This window comes from Harmonia axyridis, chromosome 1 (assembly GCF_914767665.1).
Source record: "Harmonia axyridis chromosome 1, icHarAxyr1.1, whole genome shotgun sequence".
Lineage (NCBI taxonomy): Eukaryota > Metazoa > Arthropoda > Insecta > Coleoptera > Coccinellidae > Harmonia > Harmonia axyridis.
Genome location: NC_059501.1, coordinates 22,277,077 through 22,291,457, shown reverse-complemented (window position 1 = coordinate 22,291,457; position 14,381 = coordinate 22,277,077). Strand labels below are relative to the sequence as shown.

Genomic DNA, 14,381 nt, shown 5'->3' with positions numbered 1-14,381 from the left:
AGATCCGATGGGCGTACTAAATATGAAATATCGTTATTTTTTACATAATAAGTACGTGTCAATTTAGGATTAACTATTTAACGAATTGAACAATTAAAAAGAAATTTGATAAAACTATTTCAAGAATATATATTCATTCACCAGTTGACAGAAAATTTTAATATATTTTTTATTTCACTTTCTTGGGAAATTATAAATTTCTAATAATATAGTTATTGTTGTAGTTATTATAGCTGCCTTCAATACCTATAGTCCTAAAAGAAACAGAAATTCTAAAATTACTGTCTTAGATCATTGTATAAAGGTTTATACAATACTTAGATATCAGCTTTTAGCATATGCCACAAACTTTAACAGTATCCCATAAATATTGATGACAGTATTAATACTTTTTCTTTCCAGAATTTCATTTATACATTCCTTTTTTTTTTGTTAGCACTATGTTTTATAATTTGGTTATTATTGTGATATGATTAATACACATTTTTATTAATTAAATATCAATGTTCGCATTCTTAGTCCATATAAACAGAAAGTTCTGATTATAAATTGGAAAAAATGCATAACATAGAATGCTTGAATTCGCATCACTTGACAAAACTTCACTAACATAAAATGTCACGAAAAAAGGACAAACAATAAATCTCACTGCCATATCAGAATGAATATCAAGAGCTTGTTTTATTGGCCACATAGTTGAAAGTTCAATTACATGAGATAATTAAACTTGGCAATTTTTGTCCTCCTACTATTATAAATATATGATTCATCTTATATGAAGAAAAATTAATAAAAGGAAAACAATGAAAAAATTAATTTAATAAAGGAAAACAATTTATTTACCTTTAAGATACACACTAACTTAAAGCTACAATAACAGTTCAGACACTAGACTTGTGTCTGAAAAAACGAATGGTCAAATTCAAAAATATGACAATTGTAAATTCAATAATAATTGATCATTATTACATATAATATATAAAATAATGCATAATTTTTAATATTCATCTTAAAAAATACGGATAATTTGATACCTACTAAATTATGAAGACTTGTTCAGTATAATCCAAAAATGGCTTCTTATTCTTAAATACATAAATAGAGGGCATCTTAATTCTCTCCTTCGATTGCCCAACTGAGTGACTGCATTTGAAATCAATGTTTGTAAAGCTATACGAGCAAGTCCTCACAAAATAATCTACCTAAATGAAAAACGCAAATTTGATTTTAGTACAAAAAGTGGAAAATGATATTTTCAGTTTATACAATATTCATGACGTTATTAAGTGTTCCATTTGTTATAATTTGAAGAAAACTTTCAAACATCAACACAAAATTTATACTTTTGATCAATATATCAGAAAAAAAAAAAAAAATTTGATTAAAAAAAATGCTTCTTCGATATAGAAGAAATAAAAAATTTTGAATTATTTACTTCAAAATAATTATCAGGTTATAGGAAACGTATCATTCTCAACTGAAATCACAAGTTTTCAATTTTAAAATTGTTTAATCCAGAAAAATGTGCATGCCATATATACTTTGTGCAATTGACACTGACAGATTCTAACTAGTTAACATTTAATTTGATTATAAAAAATATCAGACACAGTATGGAAGAAAAATCTCCCCAAAAACTGACATGTTTGCAACAATCAACTGGTATGTTTACAATTATATTGAAAAATATCAACAGGTCTTATATGTGAAAATTTGCCAAATCAGATTACTTCAATCTTCTACCATAATTTGAAATAAGTTTTCTTCCACACTCTAACAACTTTAGATATACATAGGTACAAAAGGGAGCAGGAATTTTAGAAGAGAACTAAACAAAAAGAAGAGGGGTTTATTTTGTTAGTTTCATACATGATGCAGAAGCCCCCTTGAAATCATCAACACACAACGGATATTATATAAAATAAGAATACATTACGGCTCAAAGCAAGACACAACGATTCTTTCTCTTCTTTTTGACCTGCAAAGCAGCCCGAGTAGCTGTCTCAAAAACCTCTCTAACTCCCTCTTTGCTTTTAGCTGAACATTCTAAATAAGCAAAGGCATTAATTTTTTCTGCCATCGAACGACCATCTTGAGGCTTTACTGGTTCTTGTCTCATTTTAGCTAATTCTTTTATAGTATTGGGATCATTGCGTAAATCTTTCTTATTACCTACAAGGATGATTGGCACGTTTGGGCAGAAGTGCTTCACTTCGGGTGTCCATTTCTCTGGTATGTTTTCAAGAGAATCCGGAGAGTCCACCGAGAAGCACATAAGAATTACATCAGTATCAGGATAAGATAATGGTCTAAGACGATCGTAGTCTTCTTGACCGGCTGTATCCCATAATGCTAACTCAACTTGCTTTCCATCAACCTCTATGTCTGCCACATAATTTTCGAAGACGGTGGGCACATATACTTCGGGAAATTGATCTTTGCTAAATACTATAAGCAAACATGTTTTTCCGCACGCACCGTCACCAACAATTACCAATTTTTTTCTAATTGCAGCCATTGGACCTACAAACAAAACATACGAGTCAACGCCTATTAACTAAGCAAAGATGGCGGATGTTGAATCATGATAATCCAGAACGGCGGGGATGGAAATGATGCAAATAGGTCTGACCTCACCTTTCGCGGAGTCCTCTGATTGTATACAACAGTTAAACATCAAGATGATGAATACACAAAAGGTGTAGAGATATGAATTCTCTACACAATTTTCATCCAACGTTTAATTAATTAAGCAGGTAAAAATAAATAATGCGAATTTTCATATCGCTAAAACGATTACCACAGAATATCACAAATTTGACGTTTCTGAAAGATGCGCATAGACTTGACCTAATTGTTGAATATTGTTTTTAACGATTCAACCAGGAAATTTGAGATAATTTCAAGCTCCTGTCTAATATCAAATATTAAAAAGGTATTTTGTTATATAACACGAAATCATTATCCTGAACATATTTTCAAAATCATAGAACAATAATCCTGCTGTAATGAGTCATAGAGTTTCTTGTTTAATCTTTTGAAGGATTTGAATTTTAATATTTGATCAAGGTGAATTTTCCGTTTTTACTCAGTCATGTATAGGTCTATGTATTGATCAGTGTCAAATATTATAAGATCGTCGATACATTTACCCACAGATTACAGATAACTTGTAATCTGTGCATTTACCTCAATATAATTTATTTATTACTCTTACGTCTTTGGTGAAATTAAAATTTCAATATTGATTATTCAAAAGACGAAAACTATGATATATTTGCTATTAGTTAACACTGGACCTCTTGTGATGTTGAATATGTTTCATCAAAATATCAAGTAATATAGTATATGCATATCAAAGGCAATATTAAATTTTACTGAATTAATATTGCTTCTCAGTCTAACGAAGGTAGAAAGAAGCTTTGTGAGCAATTTTGGGATGAAAAAAATTTTTTGTCGCGGAGTCCCAAATTGTCAATTGCATTTCTGAACAACTTTGATTTCTTTTTGTATCTGCTACAGCTCTTACATCTAAAATCCCTATCTGATTTAAATTATATTTGATATAACTTGGATTTTAGATGATCCCATTAGAATTTCAGCTTTTTCAGTTGTACCACTTTGCTCATACACAATTATGAAATTCCCTTTGGTTCTACTATTCTAATATTGATTAAACTCCTCGGGTTCTACTATTATAATATTGATTAAATTTGATATGGGTGTTCGTACTCTTGTACTTCCAGGTATGATACGGTTTTCCTAAGAGGAAACAGGAATATTGTGGACCTAAGTATGTCATATTCTTATTATGACTATGATGCAAATTTGGACTCGTATATGATATAAGTGTTTCCACTGTTTACAGATTATTTTCAGCCAGAAAAAAGAATAAGGTAACATTTTACCACACCAATTTTTATTATTGGCCCTTTTGTAACAAATGATAATTGTTTTCATTCAATTTTCATATGTAACTGAATTAATATGACATGAGAATTGATTTTTAATATAATAGAAATCAAGACTAGAATTATAATTACCAAATTCATTAAACTCACCAGCAGCTTCATACATTGAAAAATATTTGATGTGAAACAATAATTAAAAAACCATGTAGAAGTGAAGAAATTTTTGCTTCTAATTTGACAACACATAATCTTTGTAGTCTATGCCGAGGAAGTATAATTGAAATTTATTTTTCCAAGTGTCCATCAGGCAAATCACAGATGAAAATAAATCATTTCTTTAGTACTAAACACATATTTTTTTCTCTACTTTATTTGAAAAACATATGGTTCTTTTTACAGATGACCTTTGGAAATATAATCACTCATATTACATATAATTTTCATTGACTTTCAATCGTTAAATATAACAAATATTCACTACAGAAAAATGGCAGAAAAGATATCTTCAAACCAGGATACCAGTCCAATTGAATATATTTGAACTGCATCTTGAATATCAGTCCATATGAAGGAAATAATCATAACGAACACCAAAGATTCCTTTCTGTTTTTCCAAAAGCAAATTTCTTCTAATTTCACTGCACTGTGAAATGGACCACAGAGACCAATATTTAAATTTACGTTTCATAACACTAATTAAAATGAATCAAATAATTTGATGTCCATCAATTAATCCTGAATATTCAAAACTTGCCCACTTGAGATATGACTTACGCTAAAAATGTACAGTGTCATGTGAACAATTATGTCAGGGTCCCGGCTATCCCTATTTTCAATCTACAGAATACCCAGAAAAACGACAACTTCTCACAATTCAACAAAAGGAAAGAATAAAACTGAATTATATATATATTCGTTTCAGTTTCGTTATTTCTAGATGCTGAATATTATGAACTTAACAAAAAAGAAATAGTTGCCATTGTTGAAAAATAATCAATTAGTGTAGTTTCACTAAATTCCACTCTGGACTTCTAATTCTGAATATTCCATCACAGCTTACATCAAATGAATGAATTGAAAATAAAACAAGCACCTTATACAGGATGTAACTGAAAATCAATATTCAATATTAAAAAATAAATATATATATATGTGTATAAATATATATGGAGCCCCATAAACAATTATAAAAATATCTATTGAAAAATTCGATATTTTGAAATTAACAAATTTAAATAATACTTCAACCAATTACGATACTAGATAATAATATATTAAAATAGGATATTAAAGTAAACAAAACAAATTTCAATATAAATTTCTACATGAAATTGCAGAATTAATTTTGAGAAAAGAGTGCTCTCAGATATCACAATATATAAGTGAAAACATCAATTGATTAAATATTTACAATTCCATTATGACTTTTCAATAAAATGAGGACAACAGTTCAAATAGGTACTAAAATACCTTTTATATCCATTCCAGCAGCCACACCCTGTATAATATGCAATGTAAATGTATCTTCTAAAACAATTCTATTCAACTTTCACTGAAACACTCTCGTTTATTCGATCACCGAGATGGTGATCATGATTCACCATTACCACTGTCGTTGTCGTCTTCAGCATAATCTGATCCATAAGAGGGATCGTCATAGTCCTCATCGTAATCGTCATCATAGAAATCTGCCATCTCAGCTTGGGAATCTGATGATGAAGGATTCGGTTTTACCTGGGTTTTGATACAATAATCTTCAAGAGTAAGAGGCACTTGTATGCCATCTCTTTCAGCTTCTGCCCTTGCTGCCATTGCTTGTTTTCTATAAAAAAAATGCAATAAACTTTTACACTATTTTAAGCAGAGTATGGAATTTGAAAAAAAATACACACATAATTTTAATCTCACTATTTTATTTAATACACTAGGCCTTTTTTCTGTCAATTTCTGAGCTTGAAGGTTCGTGTTTGAAATGTGCATGGCTTCATAACTAAAATTAGGATGGCCAGTAACTATAACAATTACAATTAATGTTTTTTTTTTTTCATTTCAGTTCATTTTTTGTTTCTTGTCTCAATACTGAAAATGTGAAGTTGATACCACAAATATTTAATAATTAAGTTCAAACATAACCTCAAACAAACTCTGCAGCTCTGTACAAGGGAATTCTCACGGATTGAGAAAGAAGAATCTGGGAATTTGGATTATTCATAATTATAATCTTTTCCTTATGCATTGAATAACCAATCCCTCTAACGTAATTTTCTATACCGGTCTTACTTCTAAGAGTTTTGAAGCTATGAACTACTTAATATAATCCTTATAAGTGCGATTTGTCCCTAACAAAAACTGTAAAATGATGACATATGGTGTGAATTTCAAAATATATGATTTGAAAGTTACCTGATGATATTTTCATACTCTTGATCTTTTCCTTTTGATTCTCTCCATCTCCTATACATGACTGAAGCATCCACATTGGCAGGACTGAAGGTATTCGGCTCGTTGAGCAGAGAAATTACACTGAGCAAGATTGTTCTCACATTTTGTGTAGGATTCCAACGTTCACAAGGCAATTCGCCAGATTGAGGATCATCAATTGGTGGATGCAATATACTGATGCATAAGTCACCATTCTGAAAAATTCATTTTTTTATTCACGATAAATTGGTGATGTAGGATCATCTATCTATCATGAAGAAAAATTTTTGGATCACCACTTCAGATCTTGTGAAATAGTTCATTTTTTTATATCTATTGAAGTAAGGATAGAAAGATATTTCAAATGATAATCAACAAGAAGAAAAAATACAGTGAATTAACAAGTAGTTTTAGTTAATTATTTCCAAGAATAAACCTTTGGAATCTATTAGAGAAAAGTATTTCAATTGACTCTGAAGGTTTTTTTAGACTAATGAACAAAGGATCTAAATTTTATAGCATGGTTCATTATTTCCTCAGATCTCAAAAAATATCGAAGTAATCAAAAAAGCGAAAAATAAATCATTAAAAAAAAATGGTTTGGAATATATTTTTTAATACTGTATTATGTATTATGGCTTTCAAATAATTATATCCATATGGATTAATCTATTATGGAATAAATAAGTATTCATCAAATCTGATAAATAATTTATAAATTCGAGTACAATATCGAAAATTAGTCAGATCAGATATGGATTCAAATTGAAACTACATACTATGAATGAAAATAAAATTACATAAGTTGATTATGTTTTCCTGATACTCATGAAAATTCAAACTGATATAATAGTTCAAATAGATGATATAGAATGTAATCATAGATTGTAAATCTAATGGAATTAGTGGTTTATGGTTTATCATTTCATCTTTTTAAGCAGAATAGGTCGACTTCTAAAAAAAAATTTAAATATCAACTAAAAAAATTTGAATGAATATCTGGCGGCGGGAATCGAACCCGGAGTTATGCGTTTCGAAAACCGTATAAAAATTTCAAAAATACTCAACACCAAAACTATAAGGGACGGACTTTGCGATATCATGACATTGTATTTGACATCATTGTAGAAATCATTTCAATTCATGATTGGTTTGTTTTCGGAAAAGGATAATATGCATCTTAGTTTCGGAGAGATGACTTTTTTTTCCTCGAGTTGGAGGATCAATGCTGTATAACAACCGACTTTTGTACCAAACTTCATGCAAATAGCACTTTTTTTTTTAAATTCCAAATACAATACATTCCAAAAGGTGAACTGTAAACATTTCTGGGAGGTCTAAATATGTTTTCCCTTAAACAATTACTAGTAATTTCAATTATAGGAGAAATCAATAAGAAAATGCGAAAAAATACGTCCGTCCAGAGTTTTTCTCTGAAACTGTGAGAGCAATTTACACGAAATTTGAAGCAAATATCGGTTGTTATAACGCATTGATTCTTATAAGTTCGAGAACACGACCCATGAATTTGAAGGCACAAAATCAAAGAATCAAAATTTCGAAAAATTCATCGATAGCAAAATCAACAACACTCAATCACGAAAATATTTACTGCGACGATGCTGATCACCTATCGCTCATAGGTATGAATTTTTTTTCGCATTTCCGAACAAATAACCCAAGGTCGAATCCCGCTACTGGATATTCTTTAAAATTCGTTAATTGTAAAATTTTTTTTTAATACAGAGATATTTTGCACAGCGCCTTTTGCAAAACGCTCAATAAAAGGGCTCGATCTGATCCGACTGTCGTTGGCATAATCATTATTCACATATGGGTTATAAGTGCCTAATTGATTATTACCAATCGCGTAAAAATTAATGTGATCCTTAAGTAAAAGCTCAGAACTACTCGAATTGAATCGGCAGCACCTCTGATGGCAATTTCCCTGATTTTTTAAAGTGAATAATATCATATTATATCTAATTATCCCTTTGTCGCAAAGGATTTCTTTGTTGGCACTTTGTTACTTACTACGTTAACATTTTCACTCACAAAGATACATCAGTAGGTTCAGTATATTCTGTTGATTAGTTTGAGGCGGATGATGTGAAATTTTTCGATTATATTTCGTGTTTAACTCTTAATGCGTGTTGCATGATTTTAAAACTAATCAAAATCTTATTATGACAAAGCAAACTTTTTTGGGAAACTTCTTCAAAAGAAGGAAAATTGATGCAGGCAAATCTTCAAGTTTAAATACATCTGAAAATCAATATCAAAATGTGTCGGTAAATTCAAAGGACATTGGAAACAAATAAACAATTTTTTTTTTTCATTTATAACTCTTTATACCCTTTCCCTCCAAGGCTTTTTTCAAGAAAAACCAACAACAACAACAACAAATAATCCAAATATTTCATAAATGCATTAATCAACTTTTATAAATTGAAAACAAAATTCAAGTTATGGAAAAGTCTGTGAAAGACTTAACAAGGGAGTACTGTGTTGTTCAAAAAGATATGTTAACTTTTTGCATAAAAATTCGTGTCAAGAAGGGCACTATCAAAAATGTTCTTTCTAATAAGATCTTTTTTTTATTAAATTTGTTAACCCAGGTTCAACTCTCAGATAAATTGTTGTTACCATCAAATCTTCTGGCAGCAATTCCTAATATAAAATACAGTAGAAATTCAATAAAATTATTTTCACTTTCAATCACCATTAGACATAATTTCATTGTTTCGTCTCAGTTAGAAAGAGCCTTTCTGTTTACTGGTTTTCAAATCAATGTCAAATTAGTACTAAATTATATTAAATTGTAGCAGTCCCGAAATGTTGCCTGACTAATTGATCAAAAAATAAGATTATAGATTTTATTCATTTCTACAATTTTCAATGTTTACTTCTGTTTCAATATATAAATATATAATAATAATATATATAAATATATAAATCTTCACCTAGAATTTTTTTCTTTTAGTAGGTACACTTGAACACAAACAATATCAGCATCCCAGCAAAATTTCAATTAAGTTTCTAGTGTTTCAAAGCTTGAAAAAATTATTTGAATGACTCACCTCATACACATTAGGATGCCAAACTTTAGTTAAAAATCTGATGGAAGGTGGTGAATAGGGATAATCAGGGGGAAATTTCATCCTTGCCTAAAATGAATAAAACATAATTATTCAAATTGGTACCTTGGTTTCAAGGTAGTGAATTATCTAAAATATTTATTCACATAAAGGACAAAAATAGATTAGAAGACTAACAGAAGTGTTAATTAATTTTCCATTCTTCTTTTCAATTGAAATACAAAAGAGACAAGCCAATAATATTTCTGGCATTGCTTCCGCAATCGAACAAAGAAAATAGAAAGCCTTACCTTGAAACAACCCCCCATGTACAGAGTATCAGGGGGTCCAAATATAGCCACTTCCCATTCAAAGAGGTTGTCATCATTAACCAATTTGACACGAAAACCTTCAACTGGCTCTTCTAGCAAACTTTTATATTCCACAGCTAAGGCTCTTAAAGCACTACTAGTTGGTTTCGTGTTCGCCATTGTGTAAAAATATAACAGTATTTCGAAATGTTTTTGTCAGGGTTCTGTCTACGACGCCATTAATTCTTCACTAGATTTTGATTTCCTCAATACAGAAAGTACAATGATCTTTGATTCGATGTAGAGATTAATTGACGACTTTAGCTGAAGTTTCTTTATAAATTATGTTTTACAAACAATAATGATGATAAAACATGAAACGTCATTACCTATTGCACTACCACTTGAGCACTATTTTCGTTTTCACTTCGATTCGATTTTTCCTTGACTTTTGACGAGGGAGAAGGGAAACAGCTGGAAGCAAAAACATCTCTTTGCGCATGCCTAGATATCCTAATCCTATGATGACAAAGGATTTATTACGTTCACGGAATGCAAATTTGATCTTTAAATACTAATTCTAATAAAAATTATTTTATAATTTCTGTTGCTGTATATTTCATAATTTTTAAAAATCTTAACAAATTTTTACATGAATTGATGATGAATTAATTAATCTTTATAAATGTCTATGATTCGTCCTTTTAGGTTATATAAATAAAATTATAATTCAATTTTTATTTACAAGTTAGAAATTCATTATGCTAAAAAAGTTATAATAATTTAATTGAGCAACATATATTCCCTAATTATGTACCGTTTCTCAAAAATAAATGAAGAACTCAAAAAAATTTATAGTACTTTTGCTCACTATTTTTCTTTCGATTCTTGCTGTAGCAAACTATTTATTTTACCTAAAATTGACTGAAACAAAAAATTTATCATTGAAAATAGTTCCTGAAGTGAATAACAGTATAGAAGAACTCATCATATTCCATTCTAAAAATCTTCATGATGCATATTATCTTAAACCTAAGCCTAGTACTGATAAAAATACTGAAATTTTCATTCAAAATATCAGGAAGTATAATGTGTTGAGAAATTTCACTTATCTGTGGAATCTATCAAATTCTTGGATATCGAACCAATATATTGTGAGTCACAAACATGAAGAAATTGGAAATATATTTAGAGCTCTAAAATTTGCTCCAATAATAAAAGCAGATTTGGATGGGAGAGGTAGTCAACTAAAGTTTCTATTAACATTGCAGGTAAGGTATTTTCTAATGAAAATAATCTGGTTTACCAAGCAATTTACTTTAGGGAAATCAAGAAGTTATTTTTAAACCAAAATGGTATGAAAAAGAAAGAATTTTGAAAGGTCCTGTTTATGGTGGAAAAGATAGACACACCTCCGAGATTATAGCATTTTACTTATCTGTTATTTTAAATTTACCTTTTGTTCCATATTGTGTTGAAAGAAAAATATCAGTGAGAAAAAATATTTTACCTGTTGCTTCTAAAAGATTTTTAGAGACTACATATACCATTGAAAATAAGACGTGTGTTTATGGAAAATGCTTTTATTGTTTTAAAAAAGATGCCATATGTACAGATCAGTATGATACTCTGACAGGAGCTGTGATATTTAATATTAAGAATAAACTGAAACTTTCAAAGTCACCTTGGATGAGAACTTACAAAATTGGAAAACTTGCTGAATGGGAACAGAATGAATCATATTGCAAGTAAGTGATTGCTTTTTTAATATAATGAATTTAACATAAACAATAAGCATATCCCTATAGAAATCTAAATATTGGATATGGTATATATCAAATTTTAACATGAACACTATTTGAAATAATCAATGTGACTTTTTTCATTTATTAGGATTGTCCAGAAAAGCGTTTCGAAAAAACATTTGTTAGACATGGTAGATACAGCAATTTTCGATTTCTTTATACAGAATGGTGATCGCCATCATTATGAAATTATGGATGGAAAAATACTACTCATTGATAATGGAAAAGGTTTGGGGAATCCTTACGAACATCATATTGATATATTAGCACCATTGTATCAATGTTGTGTGTAAGTTTATAATTTATATATTAATAATTTCAGTTGAACATTATTTTATATTGCAAATAGTTCCTTCTCCACAATTGAAAAATTTCCATTGGGAGACTACAAAAATATATGTATATTAGAACGTATTATGATATAATATCGATCACTTCCAACAGATCACCACACTAATAGCTTTGTGAAACAAGTTATTTTTCAAAACGTTATTTTCTTATATATTTCAATTTTTGTTTTAGATTGAGGAAAAAAACTTGGAGAAGATTATTAACTCTCAATAATGATAAAATAAGCAAGTACCTGAGAGTTATGCCTGATGTTACAGATTTTTTATCAGAAGAACATTTGCAAGCAATTGACAAAAGGCTTTTATTGATTTTTGGAACGATAGAATATTGTGTAAATAAAAAGAAAATGCTCTTTATTTAGTTATATTGCTAAATATTATAATTTTTGTATATTACGAAATTTTACCTAAAAAACAATATTTTAAAATGTATATTTCAATACATTTTCCAATGAATTAATACTCTATTGACAGAACCCCTTTAATTTATATCAGTATACAGAGTGTCCCGGGAGTACCTGTACAAACTATTACCAGAGGTGGAGGTGAGTACGCAAAAAATTACTGCAAAAAATCAATTTCTGCCGTTCCTAATAAAGCTACAGGGTGAGTTTGCATATTCATGGAATTAATGAAACCATCATCAGAACCAAACTTATCGGCGGAATTGATTGAACTTGAGATGTAATTGACACATGCCGAGGTCGAGTCATAGACATTAATTTTTTCAATATTCCAGGACCGGAACCCTTATTTCTCATTTGAAGTGTTCAGGTTGAAAATATCACTTTGTATTTTGAATTCGAAATCATTGTTCATATTTTCAAAAGTACATTAATTCAGCTTCATTATGCGGTATCACTCAAAGTTGTCACATATAACATTCTTTTCTTATGAAGTCTTAAAATAGGACAAAGTTCGAAAAATTTGTCATCATCTTATATATTTTATAACTTGAGGTCAGCATTCAAAATCAACCGAATTCTAAACAGCAGAAGCATGTTTTCCTACAATTAAATGAGATGGGAACAGCTCATCAATAAATGTTTTTAGGTACTTCTTGCGGTGAACTACATTAAGCTGTTCTTAATTTATAGTAGTATGAACTATTAGTATACCTATTAAAAATTCATGGCCGATTAAATTTGTAATCTCAAGTATTCATGACAATTTTTCATAAAAAAACAAAAGGGCTCACTTGAAGTCGGGAGCTTTTTAGCGGTCGGCAATTAATGAGCCAATTGCTCTAACAGAGACCACAATTGTACCTAAATATAGTTTGTGGTTTCTAAGGGCACAACTGGCACATGCTTTAAAGTTCAAGTCCGTGCTTTCCTTTTTTCTTCTCGAATTTAATATCATTTATACCCTCGAAATCTCAACTGCCTAGATGCGCCCTTGAGCGGTTGTGCATTGCAGAGCATTGGCTTGACTCCAACATTAGAGAGAGAAAGCCTCATGTCACGTTACCACAAAGGAGAGGATAAAGTTGTTTGAATTTCAACCTAGGGTAAGGGAAGGTTAATCACATATGATCTAAAATGGTTTAATTATTGGTTCATTAATTAATATGTTGAAACAATCAAACATCGATTGGTTGGGCCTGTGGTCACGAGTTGTGAGCATTGTACGTCTCACCTTTCTGTACAGTGCATCCCATTTTGGGTGAGACAGCCAGGTTTCTCGCTTGTTATTTGAGATAGAGCCTTGCGGTTTTCACGTTCCTGTCCTACTTTTTCGTGAAACTCAAGTTGGTCTAATCAGATTTTGCATAACTGTTTCCGTTCAAGAGATACAGGGCGATTTTGGAAATTGATACTTTTGGACCCCTCCTTTATCTCCGAAGTTATTAGAAATAATGCTGAGCTAAAAACTACGTCTGAATCAGAATTCTGCGTAGAATCCAGTGGCGTAATTTTTTTTTTCGGGGTATGGTTTTGAAGATTCAACACAAACCTATATTTTTTTTAATGGAACACCCTGTATATCATACTTCGTTGAATTCGTTATTTTTTCCCTTCAAAATGATGTATGATACTATGTAGGTAGGATGTTCAGAGATGTTAAAAAAACACTAAAACATCAAATAATGATGATTTTTTGTTAATGGGCAATGAATTTCCCATATTAAAAAGGAATCTATTGGATAATTTTCCTTTGTGATTTTTATTTATAGTAAAGTACGCAAACAAAGAACACAAGAAACACTCATCACTAACATGAAAAACAAAACGTAGGTATCTACCTAATAGCAACAAATAAATAATACAAACATTCATAAACATTGCATAATATCTTACAGATTAAACTGTTCAAATTGCTGTCCATTTTCCACAATACATAATTGACAAAAAATCATCATTATTTGATGTTTTAGTGTTTTTTTAACATTTCTGAACATCCTTCCTACATAGCATCACATCATTTTGAAAGGAAAAAAATGACGAATTCAACGAAGTAATGATATACAGGGTGTTCCATTCTACGCAGAATTCTGATTCAGACG

At 29.9% G+C, this 14,381-nt stretch overlaps 3 protein-coding genes across 3 annotated transcripts; 1 reads left to right on the top strand and 2 right to left on the bottom strand.

Moving 5' to 3' along the window:
* Positions 1-816: 816 nt before the first annotated feature.
* LOC123671648 (ras-like GTP-binding protein Rho1) lies at positions 817-2,823 on the bottom strand. The gene is made up of 2 exons (XM_045605610.1): positions 2,638-2,823; positions 817-2,523 (listed from the first exon to the last, which is right to left on the bottom strand). The coding sequence occupies exons 1-2, from the start codon at positions 2,675-2,677 to the stop codon at positions 1,940-1,942; spliced, it is 624 nt and encodes a 207-aa protein (XP_045461566.1). The 5' UTR covers positions 2,678-2,823; the 3' UTR covers positions 817-1,939.
* Positions 2,824-4,243: 1,420 nt separating this feature from the next.
* On the bottom strand, positions 4,244-10,259 carry LOC123671647 (ubiquitin-conjugating enzyme E2 R2). Its single transcript, XM_045605609.1, has 5 exons — positions 10,110-10,259; positions 9,721-10,053; positions 9,413-9,499; positions 6,315-6,547; positions 4,244-5,733 (listed from the first exon to the last, which is right to left on the bottom strand). Exons 2-5 carry the CDS (start codon positions 9,898-9,900, stop codon positions 5,502-5,504), a joined length of 732 nt encoding a protein of 243 aa, XP_045461565.1. The 5' UTR covers positions 9,901-10,053; positions 10,110-10,259; the 3' UTR covers positions 4,244-5,501.
* Positions 10,260-10,414: 155 nt separating this feature from the next.
* Positions 10,415-12,331, top strand: LOC123671646 (glycosaminoglycan xylosylkinase homolog). Its single transcript, XM_045605608.1, has 4 exons — positions 10,415-10,991; positions 11,044-11,468; positions 11,614-11,814; positions 12,048-12,331. Exons 1-4 carry the CDS (start codon positions 10,554-10,556, stop codon positions 12,235-12,237), a joined length of 1,254 nt encoding a protein of 417 aa, XP_045461564.1. The 5' UTR covers positions 10,415-10,553; the 3' UTR covers positions 12,238-12,331.
* Positions 12,332-14,381: the final 2,050 nt, after the last annotated feature.

Bases quoted from the DNA above. Each gene is read 5' to 3' on its own strand.
- LOC123671647 (XM_045605609.1), bottom strand. From the start codon at position 9,900: ATGGCGAACACGAAACCAACTAGTAGTGCTTTAAGAGCCTTAGCTGTG. The intron at 6,548-9,412 runs GTGAGTCATTCA...TGAATTTTTCAG, and splicing joins GGCATCCTAATGTGTATGAG to AATGGTGACTTATGCATCAG. The intron at 5,734-6,314 runs GTAACTTTCAAA...TTTTTTTTATAG, and splicing joins GAGTATGAAAATATCATCAG to AAAACAAGCAATGGCAGCAA.
- LOC123671648 (XM_045605610.1), bottom strand. From the start codon at position 2,677: ATGTTTAACTGTTGTATACAATCAGAGGACTCCGCGAAAG. The intron at 2,524-2,637 runs GTGAGGTCAGAC...TTTTGTTTGTAG, and splicing joins ATCAGAGGACTCCGCGAAAG to GTCCAATGGCTGCAATTAGA.
- LOC123671646 (XM_045605608.1), top strand. From the start codon at position 10,554: ATGAAGAACTCAAAAAAATTTATAGTACTTTTGCTCACTATTTTTCTT. The intron at 11,469-11,613 runs GTAAGTGATTGC...TTCATTTATTAG, and splicing joins CAGAATGAATCATATTGCAA to GATTGTCCAGAAAAGCGTTT. The intron at 11,815-12,047 runs GTAAGTTTATAA...TTTTTGTTTTAG, and splicing joins CCATTGTATCAATGTTGTGT to ATTGAGGAAAAAAACTTGGA.